Source organism: Protopterus annectens, chromosome 3.part1, assembly GCF_019279795.1.
Source record: "Protopterus annectens isolate FY-2018-M chromosome 3.part1, PAN1.0, whole genome shotgun sequence".
NCBI lineage: Eukaryota > Metazoa > Chordata > Ceratodontiformes > Protopteridae > Protopterus > Protopterus annectens.
In genome coordinates, this window is record NC_056732.1 from 257,666,105 (window position 1) to 257,685,525 (window position 19,421).

General features: G+C 39.6%; 1 protein-coding gene across 1 annotated transcript in view; it reads left to right on the forward strand.

Annotated features, from left to right (window-relative positions):
- The window catches only part of MINDY4 (MINDY lysine 48 deubiquitinase 4), a 1,921,738-nt gene that overhangs the window by 1,817,168 nt on the left and 85,149 nt on the right, over positions 1–19,421 (forward strand). The window contains exon 16 of the mRNA XM_044066745.1: positions 9,728–9,908. Coding sequence (XP_043922680.1) covers positions 9,728–9,908 — 181 coding nt within the window. The remainder of the gene's footprint in view (positions 1–9,727; positions 9,909–19,421) is intronic.

Consider the following 19,421-nt stretch of genomic DNA (forward strand, 5'->3'; position numbering starts at 1 on the left):
GTATAATGACATAAGTTTGAATGGTCTTTTATAGCTGAAATGTTCTGAATTGGGTAGTTTTGTCATTATTTGTTCATACATTTTGTTTCATTGCTTACTGGAAAAATGTTCAAAACTACAGATTTAAAACACATTGTAACAGGTGCTGCTGTACTGTACAAGAAATATCATTTAATACTGTCAGGAAGGTGAATCAAAGAACCCATGCATGTATGCAAGGTGTTTGTGGTTTGAAAACACCCCAAAGTTAAAATTAGTCTGCCTCTGGCCAGATGCATTTTCTTTGAATGTGGGTTTCAGTGCTGTTTCAGTGAATGTGAGTTTCAAGGGCAGAGACGTTTACTGTTCATGCTAAGTCTGTTTTCTATTGTGGGATTGTATAGTTATGTTTAGCAAATGGCTATCAGGTTGTCTGCTATAAAATTTGAAATAAAAGTTTTAAATTAAATCTAAATATCTGTAATCATTATATTAGTAAAGAAGAAAATATTGTGCACACTGGCAGAATTGAACAGTGTTTATGATAACGGAGAAGAAATAGCCAAGTAATGGAACACTGGAATGGCTGTGCATGGGGGAGGGTGGCTGATCCATTACACTGCCTAGAGCCCCATTTGACCATGATGAGATTCTGTACAGTATGTAATATAGTTTTGATCAAAACCATCTGCTAACCACCATGTTTTAATGAAAAGTCTGTAGCATTATCCCCCATAGTCTTCAACATATTTATAGTATATAGCCACCTGGTGGTGAAAACCTTGGCTGTAGATGAATGTCGGTGTTAAAGTGACACCCCAACGTCATGAGCAAAAATGGGGAATAAGGGGTTGTGGATGAATGGACGGATACAGACTGAGAGTATTTCTTTACTGAGAGAGTATGGGTGCAATTATTTTTTATCGTGATCTTAATGTGTATATTGATCTTGAACTGTTGTTAGCATGTTACCTTTTCATCCTCTGCAGATTTTGCTGTCCATTTGTAACAGATGGAACTAGGCATCAATCCTTATATCACTAGGTGGGTTGCAAATTGGCTCACAGACAGGACACACAGAGTCAAAGTTGCAGATTCCAAGTCAGACTGTCGACCAGTCAAGAGTGGAGTCCCACAGGGCTCGGTCCTGGGCGCTCTCCTGTTTAGCATCTACTTCTCAGAAGTCCAGGCCAACACAGAAGGACTTTGGCTGACCAAGTTTGATGATGACTGCAAGCTAGGAGTCATTATCAACTCCCCAGGTGATGCAGACATCCTACAGAAGGGCCTCTCTGAGACCAATGACTGGTGTCGGAACCATGGCCTGAAGCTTAATGCCAAAAAATGCATGATCATCCCCTTTGGAAAAAACTCAATTCCCACAAATTACCATGTTGATGGGAGCCCACTGAACACTAAAGGGGCCATAAGAGATTTAGGCACCCAGGTCGACAGCCACCTCACCTTTGGCCACCACATTGCCACTGTGGTGAGAAAGTCCTTCTACATGGCACCAAAGGTTTCATATCCAGGAAGAAAGAGGTATCATCCCTGTCTTCTCATCTCTCATTCGACCAGTCATCGAATATAATGGCCCATTTGGCATGTACCTGACCAGACACCTACAACAGCTGGAGAGGCCACAAAAGTACCTCACAAAAATTATCCTAGATCTTAAACGCATGTCCTACATGGACAGACTCAAGAAACTTCAGCTATTCTCAATCTCTTATCATCTACGTAGAGGTGATCTCTGCTTGATTTACAAAGCCATGTCTGACCCAGCCCTACTTGAAATGCTACACCTAAAGAAATCCCAATCCCCCCACACCACGCGCTCCAGAGATCACAACCTCATTACCACAATTAACAGAACATGCTGGAGGGACAGGTTCATCTCCCAAAGACTGCCCATACTCTGGAATAAGCTTCCCATTCATGTCAAACAGAGCACCTCACTTGCCCTCTTCAAGAGAAATCTTGACGAGTGGATGAGTAACAGAAAGTTCACTTCGGGGATCATTCTAGTTGCCCTATTTGATAGGGGCACTGTGAACTAACATCGGGTGGCACTGTGCCTGGACAGTTTTTTGGGGCTTGGCTTGTAAAGGCTTGAGGGCCATTAGCCTAGTACACATCTATGAACCTATGAATATGTTAAAAAAAAGAAAGGAGTCAACATGGACCCTTGGGGTGCACCCCTGATATTTTTAAAAGCTGGAAGCTATATTTTTAATGCATATTCAGGATTTTCAGGCAGACAGTCAGTAATTTATCCACTCCACAGTACAGGAGTTTATTCCTTATGTTGTTAAAGTATGAATTATAGTTGAATAATGTACAACATCAAAAGCTTTTGCTAGGTCTAAAAATATGTCAACTGCTATGTTATTGTCCATTGCTTTTCTTACTGGTAAATACATTTAAATAAGGTTCACCAAACAGGACCTACCTGACAAAAAACATGCTGGCTAATATCTATTGTTACAGTGTTTTTGAAAGGTACTAGTTTTAAAATAGCCCTTTCAAACTATTTCCCCAAATACAGGTTAAACTAATGGGTCTATAATTTTCAACAATGGCCATGTTTCCCACTTTTCAGCATTGCAACATGTTAGATTTTCCTATTTTTTGAGACAAGGCCATATTGTAGATATAAATGAAAAATCTTCTTAAGCAAGATCAAATATTATCTTTAAGTTGATAAAAATTAATAATTCTGTTCCATCTGGTCCAATAGCTGAATGTTTATTAACTGCATTTAGTGCCTTCTCTCTGTACTGTTGCCTCATGACAGATACTCACCACAGTCACTTAAAACTGATTTTTTTCCCGCTAACCCCTCAGCTGACCATCAGCTACCACCATCTCCTCCCTTCATTTACAAGGTGCACCAGACCTGTTCCCCCAGGCTTAACCCAATCCACATCCAAGGCTAGTGAGATTGAGAAGACTGACACAGCATCCTACTGCTATTGGGGATTGTACCCGAACTCCCTGCTACTTTGCAGCTGCCTTGACAGCTCTGTTATCTCTGCCCTTGGGAGGAACAGGCATGCGTCAGCTCAAGCACAACCTCCCAGCATAGTAGTTATCTGCTTATGCAGCATGGAGCTCACTAACATTGTACATTAGATATTGTAGCAAGTCTAGGCTGTCTCACTTCCAGGATGGGTGAGCCTACATCAGCCACTCACTCCCATCCTTCCCCTGTGGCCCCTCCAGATTTTATGCTCTCATTTGCTGCTGTTAACTTTGAAAGTTCAGTCACTTTACAGAAAAGCACTTGGCAAATGTCTTTATAACTTCCTGTTCATCTGCAATAATATCTTTATCTTCAAAGTAGCATTGCTAGTTTTCCCATCTGAGTAAATCTTTATGTGTTTTTAGAGAGGCTCCTGATATCCTGTTTGTGCTTAGCCAATATGATTTTGTATCTCTTGATCAAAATTTATTGTATGTCATCTTATACTTTTTTTGAGTTATTAGGTGCAGGAAGTTTTCTACTGATAGAACAAAAGTGTTTCTTCTTCCTTGGAAATCAAGCAAGTTTCCTTATCCACCAAGGCGTATTTTTGAGTGATTAGTAAAAGTCTTTTACAAACTGATAGACATTTCTGAATTATTATTCTACTAGCAATGCTGTAATGATTTCCAGGTGTCTTCTTCACTCAAATGCGCAATAGCTGTATCCAAGTTCCAGTGAAACAGTTCGGCACTGATTGCTTTGCAGACTGCAGAATAAAATCTCCTAGCTAGTTATTCTTCAGTGGTCTATGATCATCAAATGACCCCAGTTTCCAAAAGGCACACTAAGATTGTTCCATCAACTACAACTTTAACTTATTCTCCTCCACCAGCTCCAGACCTTCCAGAGCCAATAGTGGTTCAGGACACTTTCCCCAAAAGTCCTCAGAGATAGGCTTCTTCCAGGAGGGAACTGCACAGGATCCCTTCTCGGCCTCCTTCTGTGCAGTTCCCTCCTGGAAGAAGCCTGATGAGGAGCTGTTTTAGCACACAGACTGAGATGGGAATTATGCCATCTCCGTTGGCTCTGAACGTAGGTGGTGCAGATCCTATGTCCCCCTTATAGCTCCTTCCCTGATGTGCATCTTGGCTCTGGTGGCTTCAGAGATGAACCACAACATGAGGCTGGTTCCCTCTATTTCAATCTTAACCCTGACTTTGGCACTGGGGATGTTGGATCTGATGCACTTGACTATGATAGCACTGGGGCCAAGGTCTTTGCAGGTCACAGTGATGGCAAACCTTTTGGGCTCAGTGTGTCAAAAATTCTGAAATGCCCTAACCTGACTCATCTGGTGTGTCACTCCCCCAAACATAAATAGAATAAAATGAATGTGAACTATTATACATTTTCTGTAGTAAAATAAGTCTATAAATCTAATTATTCTTATAATTAAGTGTAAAAAGTCACCAGTTTTAGAAGGGATTAAGCAGGACAGTTGATAGGAATGTAAAACAGCACATTCTTATAAATGCAGACTACTTGCCCTTTGCAGAAGTGTAACAGCACAAAGAGAAAACAATGTCAGCACTGCCCTCGGCAGAATCTTGAGACAGTATACTGAAATAGATTTTGAGGTTAATAACTCCCTTACCTCTGCAGCAGTGTTGCTGAACTGGCTCCTGGCACAAAATAATTCAATGGACTTCACAAGAGCAATGACTGCAGAAGCTGATTTCAAACAAATGCGCTCATTTGGAGACTGCACTTGCAGATATCATGCTTGCACCTTCATAATGAGTTTCCAGTGCAGCAGTTAGAAGTCAGCTGAACTGTGTGGCTGCTGTAGTGACAGATGGTGTGCTAATATGGATGGTGATAATCTATTTTAATCTATTTTAATCTATGGGTGGTGCAGGGTCTCATATTTCTTATATTTTTGTTCTTTCGGTTTCTTGGGTAACTCTGGTGTTGGTGAATGCTGGCATGTCACACAGAATATCTTTGTGCGTCACGTTTGACACGCATGTCATAGGTTTGCCATCACTTTTCAGGATAAGTGACTCAGTGATGAGACTTAGCACAGTCTTCAGAATTGTCTGTTTTTTTTTTTTTTTAATTTCTCCAAGTCTTTTGGGTTTCTAATACCATGATGGGAATATACCCCATTCCTAAGTCAAAGTATGATTAAAGTTCATGAAATTAGTATCATTTCATTCTTTGATGTTAGCCAGAAGTGCTCTTTGCAGCACCCACAATGTGCTCAGTAATGACTCCTCCTGCAATTCGTATCTGTAACATATTTAAGTACGACTGTAAATTCTTTTTATAAGACCCATTGCTTGTACTACTGCTGGATCTGTCTGGCTATCTTTCTTCCACATTGAACTTATTTTGTAAGTCCTAGTATTTTTTGACTTTGTGTCTCTCTATATGTAAGACACTGTAGTCACTGGGTGTAGTAATTTCATGATCAGTGCTACTTTTGTCTTCTTTTCGTTCACTACTATATCTGGTTTTCTCGCATTTATTTTTTGAACTGTTGGCAGTGGGTGATCCCATGAGATATAAACTTCATCATTTTCTATAATGCTTTGTGGCTCATGTTTCCTGTGTTTTTCAGCTACCTCAATACTATCATGTTTGCACAATCCCTAATGCAACAGTTTTGCCACATTATTATACATTTCAATATAGAGTCCTTCTGGCATTATTATATCCCAATCAGCAACAAGCTGTGCAACTGTTTCCAATTCTGTTTTACAAAACCTACATTTGTCTGTTTCTCCCACATGTTCGATGGACTGTTCGTAGTCTACTATCTTGGGCCGCCAATATTAACCTTTCGCCTTTTGGTTTATTTCACCTTTCCTTAACCGTTCCTGCATTCGATCCTGATCAACAGGAGGTTGTTCCAAGAGTTTTCTATACTTGCAGCTATACTTCTGTATTTTCCTTATTTCTTGCCTTCTCATCTGATCCTTCATCTTATATTCTTTCTTTTGTTTTTTTATGGCACATTCAGTTGCTGCCTGATTTTTATCTGCTTCTGGCTTGATTTCCATTCCCATTTGACATTGATATGCTTCTGCTAAACTAAACAGGGAAGTCATCTTAGACTTATTCACCTCATGTTTCAAAACTTTCAGTACATTTGGGTTTTTTGAGGTCAACAGATATGTATGTAGTCCCATGATTGTATATCTATACATGTAATCAATTTCAAGGAGGACCATACTGCCTTCAGAATGGGGAATATATAGTCATGGTATGCACTGATTTTTATAAATCATTTAATGGACATGAAGGTATCCTTCTTTTTTTACTGTCCAACCTATCCAGCACCTTTTGGGGCCAGTTAGTCACTCCAAAACTGTAAGTTAGGACAAGAAGAGCAAATTGATTTATAGCTTGGACTTTGTCAGTAGATGTCAGTGCTGCTTTCAGTATTAATTTTAGTCTTCTAAAGTATTCCTTATTAAGTTTTATTTGCATTTGTTCATGTTTTATTGTTGATCCTCATCAATTCCCAAATATTTATACACTCCGTCTTGCTTAAGTTCTTTTATATCCCATTCTTGTCCCAAACTGATGATTTCTCAGTACTGCAGCTTTCCTACTTTAAAGGTTGCTTTTGCACATTTATCAAGACCAAATGACATTCTTATATCATCTGAAAAAGGTTTGACCACTTGTAGTTGTGCTTTCAGTTCTTCATCTGATGAACTAAACAGTTTTAAATCATCTACCAAAAGAAGATGAGAAGTCTTTATACTTCGTTGTTTTCTGGGAGCCAAATTGTAGCCATAACCTAACTTGTTAAGTAGACAACTTAATGGATTAAGGACAAAACAAAATAGCAGCAGTTACAGAGAGTCACCCTGGAATATCCCTCTTTGAATTTTTATCCCTGTAATAATAATTTGTCCTTTATCATGGCTTAACTGCAAAGCAATTTGCCACTTTTCCATGGTCGCTGTAATGTAATTGATCAGTATAGGGTGTATCATATACATTTTTTAAGCACTCTTTTATCCATAAATGTGGGAAACTATCAAAATGAATGGCTTTGTTTATGGTATCAGAGACTTTAGAGTCAAGTCTTTGGTTCCAGTCCCCTCCTCAAGGCTGTCCATTATCTCCATTTTGGGGGTGCATCTTATGTTCTAATAGTTTCTCCTTCAGGATGAACAGACACAGTTTCTGAGGCAGCATCCTTGGGTGCAGCAGAGGTTGGAAAAGATTTCCAGGTTGGGAGGATGATTGCTTTCCCCTGAAAGCAGAGAGAGACAGACCTCACTAGGATCGATGCCACCCCTTGACTTGCAGTCCTTCTCACCTGTTCCTCATCAGTCGTCTGTGGCTGAGAGCCAAGCTACGGGCCTGAGTGCTGTTGCACTACAGCAGGAAGAATCCTCTGAGGAGTCAGGGAATACCGCCCAACATTCTGAGAAAAAGGACATGTAAGAGTAGACACAGACTCCCCATAGGAGTCTGTTAGGTCAGAGACTGACCCGGGTGACAGAGAGGGTTCCCCCCAAACCTTACATGAGCTCACCACCGTTGGTGAAATCTTGGAACTTATTCAACAGATGGGATCATGACCCACTGCACCTTCCCCCAAGACAAGGGAGGTTTATATGAGTACTACAGCTTAACCCCATCTATTTAAGTGGTCCCTTCACCAGATACATTAATAAATCAGACTGTAAAGAGGTCATGTCTTAATTGTTTAAGGAAGGAACTACTTACTGCTCAGCCAAGGTACACTTATCACAATTTCTTGCTTTCATGAAGGCTTCCCAAATGTTCTTTGGCAGCTCATCTTTCACACAAGGCTTCTCTCAAAGCAGATTTTCTTTCTAGGCCCCTGTCTTCCAGACCAGAGCTGGCTTGGCATCCAAACTTTGTGCTAGAATGTTTAACTAAATCACTTTTTGCCCTGGTAGCTTCAGCATTTTATGAGCTCTTGTGCTAGAAGACTACCTTGTTGTTTGTGATTATTTCTGCTAGATGAGTCTTGGAGCTTTAGATTCTGTCTTCTACCTAGCCCTTCATCATCTTTTATCATAATAGCGTTTCACTAAAATAAACCCTTCCATTATGCCTAAAGTGCCTAGTTAGTCTAATCTGAACCAAAGTATGCATTTGCATGTATTCTTTCCTAGGTATTTTAATAAGAGGGAGTATTTGCTTCATTACCCAGATGTTTACAGACAGCTCCAATTTTATCGAGATCACACACAAAAAAAAATTATTGAAAAGATGAACAGCTTTTTGTTAGTTTTTTTTTTTATCCTGCTAGACTGGGTCAAACAGTTACCAAGGATACAATGGCAAAATGGACTTCAGATTGTATTCCCTTCCTTTATACCTCAGCAGGTAAAATGCTTTCTGCCCTGCCAAAGGCTCATTCATTTAGGGCTGAAATTATGTTCACAGCGTTTTTCTAAAACCTTTTGCTGGATAAGGTCACAGCAGCTGCTACTTGGGTTTCCTTGCATACCTTTACTAAACATTACAACCTCAGTTCTGTTTCTAGAAGAAAAGCACCCTCCGAAGCAACTATTCCTAAGAAGCTACTAGGGTAGGCCACCCAAATTAGCTAGTGACTCTATCCTATCTTTCCAGTGTTCAGACAAGACCTGAGAAATGCACAAGTTATGTACTTACCGGAATGTTAGACTTCTTTGGTCTCTGTCTAGACACTGGAACTGCCCGCTGTCCTTCCCCTGTGAAATTGTCATGTAAGAGGGATATGTGAGGGCCTGCAACTGGAGGTCTTTGTGTATCTTTCTGTATCAGCATAGTTATCATGGCATTTTATGCATTCTCAAGCTACAATTGGGGCAGTAAATATAAAAGAAACTACATATAAGCCTCTAGGTGAAACAAAGTAAGAAATCACATAAATCACCAAAAAATGAGGTACCGCCAGGAGCTTTGTACAAAAGGACTTAAATCTTCACAGAAATCCACAAAAAAATGCTAAAATTCCAGAGTGTTGCTCAAGTTAAGTGCTTTCGACCTTCAAAAAGGCCTTTATCAGAACTAAAGAAAACTTGTTCTCTAAACATATTTTAAACCCTATCTAATTAAATAGTGGCCAATCAACAAGTATACTTCATCAAGTACAATACAGTGTGCAAATGTAACACTCCTGCTTTCATGCAGTACGTTCACATTAATTAAAAGGTGCATTTGCATTGGTTTAAACACCAGAAAAAAAGCTACAGTGTGTTAAAATATATGTATATATTGTGTACATTTTTTCAATACATATAATAAAAGAAAATACAGTGCATACTGTTTCATTTGCACTTGTCACATACACTTCTTCTCTGTAAAATAACTTTATAATTAACTGTTGCATTCAATCCAGGTGTGTTGTAAGCAATGAATAAGACAGGCCACCAGAATTCTCTATAATTTATCTTTGAAAGTCTAAGCTACTATGCTGCTGTCTGTAGATCAGCGGGGTGGCCTTATTTCTGGCCTTCTATAGTCAAACTAGAACAAAAATACCTCAATAATATGCATAAGTTTATGTAAGCTTGCCTATGTCATACTTGATAATTTAATAAAGATGTTTTTGTGTAAATAAAATGAAGGCTTCAGAGATTCGATATGAATAAGATAATATAAATTGCTTGAGATATTCATACACTGGATGAGAATAATTGGATTGACGTAATTATTTGCTAATCAGAATGCAGAGATGCCAAGGACATCAAGTAAATTTTTAATATCTACTTTTAAATATGATATTTTCTTTTTCAGGTTGGTTCTTATATGAAGACCCCCAAATACCCAATCTGGGTGATTTGCAGTGAAAGTCACTTCAGTGTTTTATTCTGTTTACGGAAAGACTTGCTGAATGACTGGAAAATTGAGAGAAAATTTGATCTGTATTACTATGATGGCCTGGCTAATCAGCAAGAGGAAATTCGTCTTACAGTTGGTATGTAACCCTGTTTACATTTTGATGTAATCTTTGTGATGCCCAGAAATCATTTGCACATGCAGCTTACTTTTTAGTTTAGAGGTATTCAACTCAAAAGTTTTAATTTTAAGTGATGAAATAATAACATATGAAAAATAAGTTTCTGGAGACCTACTGCATGCCATTTAGTACTTTTAAAATTAATTGGTTGTAAAATGTGGGACTTTGGCCATCATAAACTATGAAATAATGTTGTGTAGACAGTGAATGAAATAGGGATAGTTAGTTGTGTGAACAATTACTGAACAGAGAAACACTAATAGCACATAGTGACAGATGTAAAATACTTCTAAAGTGAATGTATTGCCATTTTATACCCTTTCTTTCAGACACATTGTTCCTGATATTCTTAAGCAGGTCAGATTTAATACATTCAGTCTTATCTTATCAAAAAATATTTTACTCTGTTGCATACCTATACCCTAAATTCAAAATGTATATTTTCTCCATCCAAAAGCTCTGGCTTAGTTGTTGCATTATATGAGACACTGATTCATTAACATTGTAAGATTCAGTGTTCAAAATAAATTCACATTCTAACATTAGTCTCGATAAACTATAAAATGATAACTAGGGATATAACAATAGCTAATTTTAAATGCATATGTTGTCAAACTTCACTGGAAATTAGCTTTTAAAATAAATAACATAAAATAAGAACAAAAATATGAGACTATGTGGGTAAAACCCATACTATCTTCCCTATATCAGTGGAAAGCCAGGAGATACAGTAAACTCAGTAAACTCAGTTAACCGGAACCCATTGGGATTGCTAGATGCTGGATAACTGTAGTTTCTGGTTGCTTGAGAGTTACTGTTAAAAGTAGGCCTGACTAATACTGTAATATTGTACCCTATACTATTTGTTTGGTTTGACTTATTCTCAGGTTGAGGAGAGGGAATTTATTCCTGTCTTCCTTTTTAAAACTCTTACACTGTAAACACGTAAGGTATGTTTCTGTGGGTGGGGGCGACAAAGTGCAACACCTGAAAATGGTACTGTATTTCTTAAATTTTTTTTTCTGGTTGTTTGAGAGTACTGGTTGCTTGAGATCCAGTTAACTGAGAGTTTACTGTAGCTAAGTAAGACAGTAGTTCATACGATTTGCAATAAAAGATACGTTCATAAAGTCCAATCGCCGTTTCATCCCATTGTCATAATTAGTTGTAATTATTCTGATTCTGTTTTTCATAACGTAACCAAGACAGCCATACTTATTCCATGTTTCTTTTATAATCTGTTCCTCCCTATGCTGCTATTAATCCATCAGCTATACGTTATCCTGACCAGTAGTGAAACATTAATTACCATTCATTCAGTCTGTCTGATTTGACTTACAGATCCTTAAGCCACAAAATGCAAGGGAAACCACTTTGACGAAATCAGCACGGGCTTTAATAACTATAACTGTAAGCGCTTTCGGTTAAGCCAATAGCTCGACCTTCATCAGACAGAAAAAAAAAAACAAAAAAAAAGAATTTTCTCCAGTATTGATGCATCAATTTCTAAGTTAGTGCTGCATAAAAAACGTAAGATGGACAGGGATATTTTGGACTATTCTAACAATAAAGCCTACCCCCCTCCTCCTTTAGTCTGGTCTACTAAAACAAATGGTGAAGCCTCCACAAATTATTTGAACTTGGAGGAGAATAGTAGTAATGACGAACAGGTTGCTGTTCGCTGTAGCGAACGTATTAGGGATCGGAATAATACTACTACTTTTGAGAGGCAAGATCAAAATATGAGTATGGGTGACAACAACCACCAGGATTTTCCCAGGGACACATGTGTGTCCAACAATATCAATGCGAAATCCAACAACAGGAGGCAACCACAGAGGAAGAAGAGAACGAACCAGCGGAGGAGATGATTACACGCATGAACACAGGACCAACTATATTTAAATCAACTAATAGTGACTTTAAAATATATAACTATACGATCCTGACTATTGAGCCTCCCTTAATTGAGTTCTTCTCTCATGGTCTTACCTTTATACCAGAAAAAAGATGTGACCTAGTGAAAACAATAGTTGATTTTAAGTTGTATGTGCGTAATTTAAATTTGGCAGTTTCATTAGGGAACACACCCGGATTGTTGAATCCACTGAGAGTGTCCAGTATTTTTAACCCTCCTATTTCTGGGGTACTCGGCATTTTTGAAAGAATGTGTGAGCTTGATTTTAGACAGATGTTTGGTAAGAAAAGAACTAACCATAAAACAAAAAGTAATATATCTAATTATGAATTAGATTTTATCACACTTCTGAACGAATGCCGAGTGAGAATTATGAAACCAGGTAAGGGAGGGGGACTTGTCTTTATGGATGAATATACCTATGAGGACAAAATGTTGGCCCTTTTGCAATCAGACACTTACACGATAGCAAGTGTTAACGAACTAAATATGGCATATAAAAAAATTAGAGGAATTTTAGATGACCTCTTTTTGGAGGGTAGTATTGATGGTGACACCCTTCAGTATTTAACCATGATAGCACCCAAGATCCCTACAATTTTTGGTGCACAGAAAATACATAAGAACCTACTAGACCCCCCATTAAGACCCATAGTGGATGGTCGAGCGTCTATTACATATGCGTGTGCCAAGTACATAGATAACATCTTAAAACCATATATCAATAAAGAAACACAAATTTGTAGGGATTCGTGGGAGTTTTTGGAGAGCCTTAATAGCATTGAGTTCCATTCTGGGCTAACTTTCCTTGTAGTTGACGTAAAAGACTTATATACAGTAATTCCCCATTATGAGGGTATTGAATGGACAAGAGAGTTCTTGTTAGAGAGGAAAGCACCCAATGATGTTATGTATTTGGTTGCTGTTCTTCTGGATGTGATTTTGAAAAACAACTTTTTGTTATTTAAAAATCAAATCTATCTGCAAAAGACAGGCATAGCGATGGGCTCCCCGTGTGGGTGCAGCTTTGCTAACAGTGTCATGGCCTGTTGGGAGCATAAATATTTATTCAACTGTGACCTGTTTAAACTCCATGTCACTTGGTACACTAGGTACCAGGATAACATGTGTTTCATTTGGAAGGGTTCACCTAAAATTATACCTGAGTTTATGGCATATATTTCGAGTACAACTAGCTTCCTAGAATTCACACATACTATAGGGTATGATGAAATGAACTTTCTGGATGTCAAAATTGTTAAAGATATTCCTAATAACAAATTTAAGTCTCTAATTTATAGGAAACCCACTCATTCAAATAGCTATTTACATTTTTCTAGCTGCCATCCTTTTCATCAGAAAAGGAGTGTTGTTAAAGGTCAACTTGTTCGGGCAGCAAGGATGATTTCAGAAGAAGTGGATTTCTTGGATGAATGTAAGAATATTTCGAACACGTTTCTTATTCGTAGTTATCCCGAGAAGCTCATTGCTGAAATCATGGATGAAGTACAACGAAAGAGGTTAGATGGACATTTCAAACCCTTATTAGGTGGTGGGAGAATGAGTAGATCAACTAGTGTTAGTAATAAAATGGAAAGTTCTCTCCTCCCTCCTCATATTAGTTTCCTTTTCACTTTTAGTTTAGATCATAGCGCCATTAGAAATGTGGTGTCTAAAAATTGGAAGTTGATCCTTGAGGACAGGACCTTAGTTAAAACTTTAGGTACTCGTCCTAAGTTTACATATAGAAGAGGGACTAACCTCAAAAATCTGGTGGAAAGAACTAAAGATAGAACCACAAAGAAAGTAGTAGGAATGAGAAAATGTGGGAGGTGTCCGCAATGTAGATATATGTACTTGGATAAGACAGTTCAGATCAACAATAAGCTTTATTTTTTAAAAGAGAACTATAATTGTGACTCTAAGGGGGTTGTTTATGTGGCTCTTTGCGAGGACTGTCCTTCCTTTTACATAGGAAAGACGGAGAGAAAATTTAAGAAAAGAGTCTACGAGCATTTATATGCAATGGAGAGGGGAGACGTAACAAATGCACTTGCCAAACATATTCTTGAATGTCCAGATCATAGTTTTAGATTTTGTATAATACAACTAATAGAAAACAAACTTAGGGGAGGACCCTGGCAACTGCATCTTGAAGAGCAGGAACTCTTTTGGCAGTTGAGAACGGATGCACACTTTCCACCAGGGCTCAATGATGTAGCATCAATTAGATGTATACTTAAACTTAAAGCACTTCGAAGGTAAAAGAACTTAGCCGTATGAAGGTAACATCACTTTTATAAATTGGTTTCTTAAAGTGTTGTTAAGGCAGTTTACTATTTCCATTTAGTACTAGTTAGGTATAAATGACAAATAGGTTTAAATATCTATTTATCCATTTAGTAAAAGGTTTAGTATTAATTATTTTTTAAGTAAGTGTTATTGCATGTTTGAACTCTGTTTAAAGTTTAGGTTTGTTGAACCATTGCAAATCTCATTGTGTAGATATCTTAGTGTTGTAGTAAATATACTTAAAATTTAATATTTATATAATAATTGTTTTTAAATTTTAAAGGCACTAACATATTAATTTTTTAATTTAATTGTATGTATAGAGCTTTTATATGAAGTTATAGAGACTTTTGATTTTGTATTAATGTAAGCCTGAGTAGTGGGAGGTTCTTCTATGGCTCATTATCTAATTATGTAATTAGTTGCATTTTGTATTTAAATTAAATTGTGAGCATGTTTTTTTTTTTTCTGTCTGATGAAGGTCGAGCTATTGGCTTAACCGAAAGCGCTTACAGTTATAGTTATTAAAGCCCGTGCTGATTTCGTCAAAGTGGTTTCCCTTGCATTTTGTGTTTTTTACCAGTTTCTTACTGTGATTTTGTGTCCAGATCCTTAAGCCAGTTGTTGAACTCAGCCCTACAAAACTATTGCTTCAGTCTTGAGGCCCTATAAGAATTATTTTCCCATCATGCTCTAATGCACAAGGTTACCACAGGTCTTGTTTGCTGCTATCTTGAACAAACTATGATTCCAGCATTGGGTACAGCTAAGTGCTCGTCCTCGATTATTTCTTCTAAAAATTACAAAAAAGGTTTCAAATATTTGTTATAGATACTTTCTTGTTGCTTATGTCTTTATTGCTCAGTGTTCCATACAGTTTAACCTCTTTTCTCATCTACTTTCAACACTGGGCATTTTCTTTCAGATGCCTTTCTTGTTAAAAGAAATAGTATCCCCGGGATTCAATAAAGCATTTTACAGTGCCAGAATAGTGTAGTAGCACCTGCACAGAATATGGTCGACAAGCAATTAAGTAAACTAGGCTGGGGGTGTGCACAAGCCTGCCAGCACTATTCTGGCATGGACACCACTGAATAATGCTAATTACCTCATTTGCTGGTGAAAAACATGCAAATGAGGTGAATTAGCAATTCAGTAAGCAGGCAGGCACTTGTGCCAGAACAGTGTCTGTTGCAGAAATGTTACTAACCATGTACATTTCTGCAAAAATCAAAACGGGGGCATGACAGCTCAAAGTAAAGCATGTATTATTATCATTAGGCATGCCAATGTCCAAAAATATGGCCATTGGCATGGAAAACAGTTTTTGGCCAATTTCGGCCATTTAAGCATAGCACAGTGGCTTGCAACAAGATTGTGCCGAAAATAAAAAAAAATGTGAAAAGTGAAATCTGCATTTTGCCATTATAGTGGGTACCATGGAGAACCAAAACAATAACAGGTAACACTGGTTGCTAAGGAGAAAGGCTCTGGTGTAGTGGTGTAACAAGGGACTAAGCCAGTGGGGTATACAAATGAGCAAAATTTACTAAATAGCAAAATGGGAGAGCATTGTCAATGCACCTAACCATGTAGGAGATATAAGGCAGTAGTGCAAGCAGGAGAAGCAGCTGACATGAAAAGCGTGTGTGTCATGCTTGGTGTAAGCACACTGGAGCTCCATGGCTTCCATTTGAGCGTAGCTAAGCACAGCTAAGCAAGTGGGTGTGTCTGAGGTTGTATTTACTTGTTCCATGAAATGAAGAGCGTGTTCGTGTCCAGGGGTGGGCCATTTCTGCTTAAAAGTGTTTACTTTAGCTAAACGGGTTTGTGCAGTGCCCAATGGGTCTTAAAGCAAAAAAAAAAAAAAAAATGGAAATAGCAGAACTGTTTACATTTGGGCAGTGGGTGGGGCTTAAAAGGGGCAGAAATGGGAAGGGAGGAAAAAAACAGGAAATAGAATAAAAGCAATCAAGTACAAATAATATAGCTGGCAGGTGGAATGTATCATACTCAGCCAATCATACAGGCAGCATCTGCAGCATAACAGTATAAACTATGCAAACACCTTTCATTCTGTTTTTTTTCCCACAAACTCTGCACCATTGGTGTACACACTTGGGGGAATTTTAACCGACAAAATGTTAGGGGCTGCTGTCACTTTGATTAATCAGTATGTGCTAGAGGCTGAGGGCGGTGAGGAGGATAATGCTGACAACCACCCCAGACTGAGGAGGAGGAGAAGAGTGTTCAGACCCAGCATAACCTACCAGGGGCTACATGATCTGGAGATACTAGAGTACTACAGGGTGGACAGGGGCATACTTAAGCAACTCATCTAGCTGTGCAGGTTTCACCTCAGACCCAGAGCCAACAGAGGGGAACCCATCCCAGTGGATACCAAGGTATGTGTAGCCTTAAGAATACTAGCTACAGGTACTTTCCAAAGACCTACTGGGGATATCATGGGGGTCTCACAGGCATCTACATCCAGGGTACTCCACCAGTTCATGGATGCCATGCTACCACATGCCGGTGAGCACATTTACTTCCCCAGCAACTGTGAGGAGAGGACCAGCAATATGCACCTCTTCCACCATGAAGCAGACTACCTGGTGGTACTGGGTGCCATAGACTGCACGCACATCCACATCAAAGCACCACCCAGTGAACAGAGTAGGGTGTACGTAAACTGCAAGGGCTTTCACTCTAACTGTCAGGTCCTGTGTAATGCCCAAGGCATTATCATTAATGTGTGTGCTGGCAGCCCTGGAAGCTATCACGACTCCCACATCTGGCATTCCTCATAGGTGTACCAGGGATTTGCCAGGGGGGGACATCTCGTATGGCCATCTGGTGGGGGATGCTGGCTATGCACTGGAGTCGTGGATGATGACACCCATCAGAAATGCACACACACGGACTCAAGAATGCCAAAATGAGGCACACTCACAAACCAGGATCTTTATAGAGTGTGTGTTTGGGATGCTCAAGTCATGGTTCCACTGCCTTGATATATCTGGTGGAGCCCTGCAGTACTGTCCAGCCACATGTGCACACATGTTCATAGTATGTGCCATGCTACACAATATGATCCTGCAGAAATAGCTGCAGCAGGAACAGCACTGGGGAGGGCCACACAGGCCCCCCACCATTGCCAAGGTCCCCAAAGGCAGAGAGGGACTCAGAGGTGGAACCCCCTGAGCCAGCTCCTGTAGGCAGATAGAGGCGTGACCAGTATGCCCTGACCTTGACAAAGAGGCAGTGCATAGCACACACACACACTGACACTGTAGGGACCCAGGGACTGACACCTCTCTCTGACTCGCACACACAGTAAAATGGATGCCACACACATTACACTACCTGTAGCTTACCATGTATAGGCAGTGTAATGCGTGCATCCAGCACAGGCAGCCCTCAAGCACTATCCTCACAACTGCCGCAGGCGCGCAAAGTAAGTCAGTGTTCTTAACAATAAATGAAAGGAGTAGTATGTTCTGGTAGCATATCTATGGTATTGCTACATGTATGCAAGGGAATGAGGTGGTCTACTGGGATAGCAGCAGAAAACTGACAGCTATGTGGGACACCAGGAAATGTTTGCCCAATACTGGCTTCCCCACACTATGCAGTAGTACCCAAGGTGACAAATCGCATTGCAGTATATGTGGGGGGCCAACTAACTGGGGGTCATAGGTCACAGGCATGGATGTCAGTGTGGGGAATCCCATAATCACCCCTCATCCTCACCCACCTAGTCAGCCATAGAAAATCATAAAGAACTGTCTGGCAAAGGCCCACAAATGGCGACAATGATGTAATTCTCCCTACAGACTTACACAGTGATAGCGCAGCGGGTCCTGCAGTTGCAGTAAGGCTCTGAAGGGTACGAGTCTAAAACTCAAATGTATGCCATTGCAATCTGACCTGTGGTCTTAAGTGATATGCCACTAGTCTCCAGGACAGGGCACAATACTATGCGAAATGGAACCAAAATGTAATGCAAATATCACCACAGTCTATGCCAGGGCTGTCCCAATCGACATGATAACTTGTTGCATGTCCACAATATGCAGGGGTCAATGAGCTATGTATATGTATTTTAATACCGTCAGGATGTGGCCACCACTTACTTCCAGCTGTTGTGTCGTACTGGCCTAGGTATAGTACTGTGGACTGTGGATGACAGGGCTATGTTCCAAGAACTGCAGTGCCAACTATTCTGCATGTCAGCTACACCTAAGGTAGGAGTTGTACACACTGTCCAGATGTTAATATCTGTTAATGCAGGAATGCTGTACAGGTCATGGACAGGGGGCCACACATATGGACAGTACACAGCTTGGAGTAACTTACACAGTGTCTACCATACCTCTCAACTGTACAGACCTTTTGCAGAATGTCCAGAGGTTTGCATTATATTTGTGGTCTGTATATCATGAAATAGTGGTTATCTGGCAATTCACTGGCAAATCACATAAGACTAAGGTCAGAAAACAATGGCAGATTGTAGTGTCACACTTCATATCCTATAGAAACACTCATGCTAATGCAAAACCTGTTATTGAATAATGTTTCTAGGTTTGTAAGGCCAGTACTTAAAAATGGTCCCTATATTTTGGCCTCTATCCTCCAATTACTCATGGCTATGTCCAGATGTCTGGCTCTCAGAAGTTGAGAGGTATGGTGCTTAGGAGGACAGCAGGTACCTGAAGGCCAGTGTACTGCCACTTTATAAAAGGCTGCCACCTTTCTGTGTCAGCACCAACAACATGTCACTGACCAACAGCCATACTCCTGAAATGACACAGGTTGTCACAGAAGGAGCACAAGTATGTCCTGTATATCTGCTCTGCTTGTCCTAACAGTGCATTTGCCTGCCAACAATTTGCAAAACAAGACAGCAATGGCAGACTGTGGGGAAACAGACGTCATACCCATAAGAGCAAGCAGGAAATTACCAAACTCCCAACTGTCTATGTTTGGCAGAACATTATTAACACCCTGTCCCCATGTGTGAGCTGTTGTCTGACTGTCATATTTGGGCCTGTCCAGATGTCAGTCTGTGATGGTATGACAGCTAGGCCCACATGTAGCCTCATAATAACATATAGCAACACAAGCCATCTAAGGACCACAGCAAATGGAGTGGTTCAATGATGGACAATCTGCTAAATAGGTACAATCAGAGGTTTGAAGTCCACAACCTTGTATGTAATGTAACGGCATGTACCCTGCCCACATCAGAATTACAAATA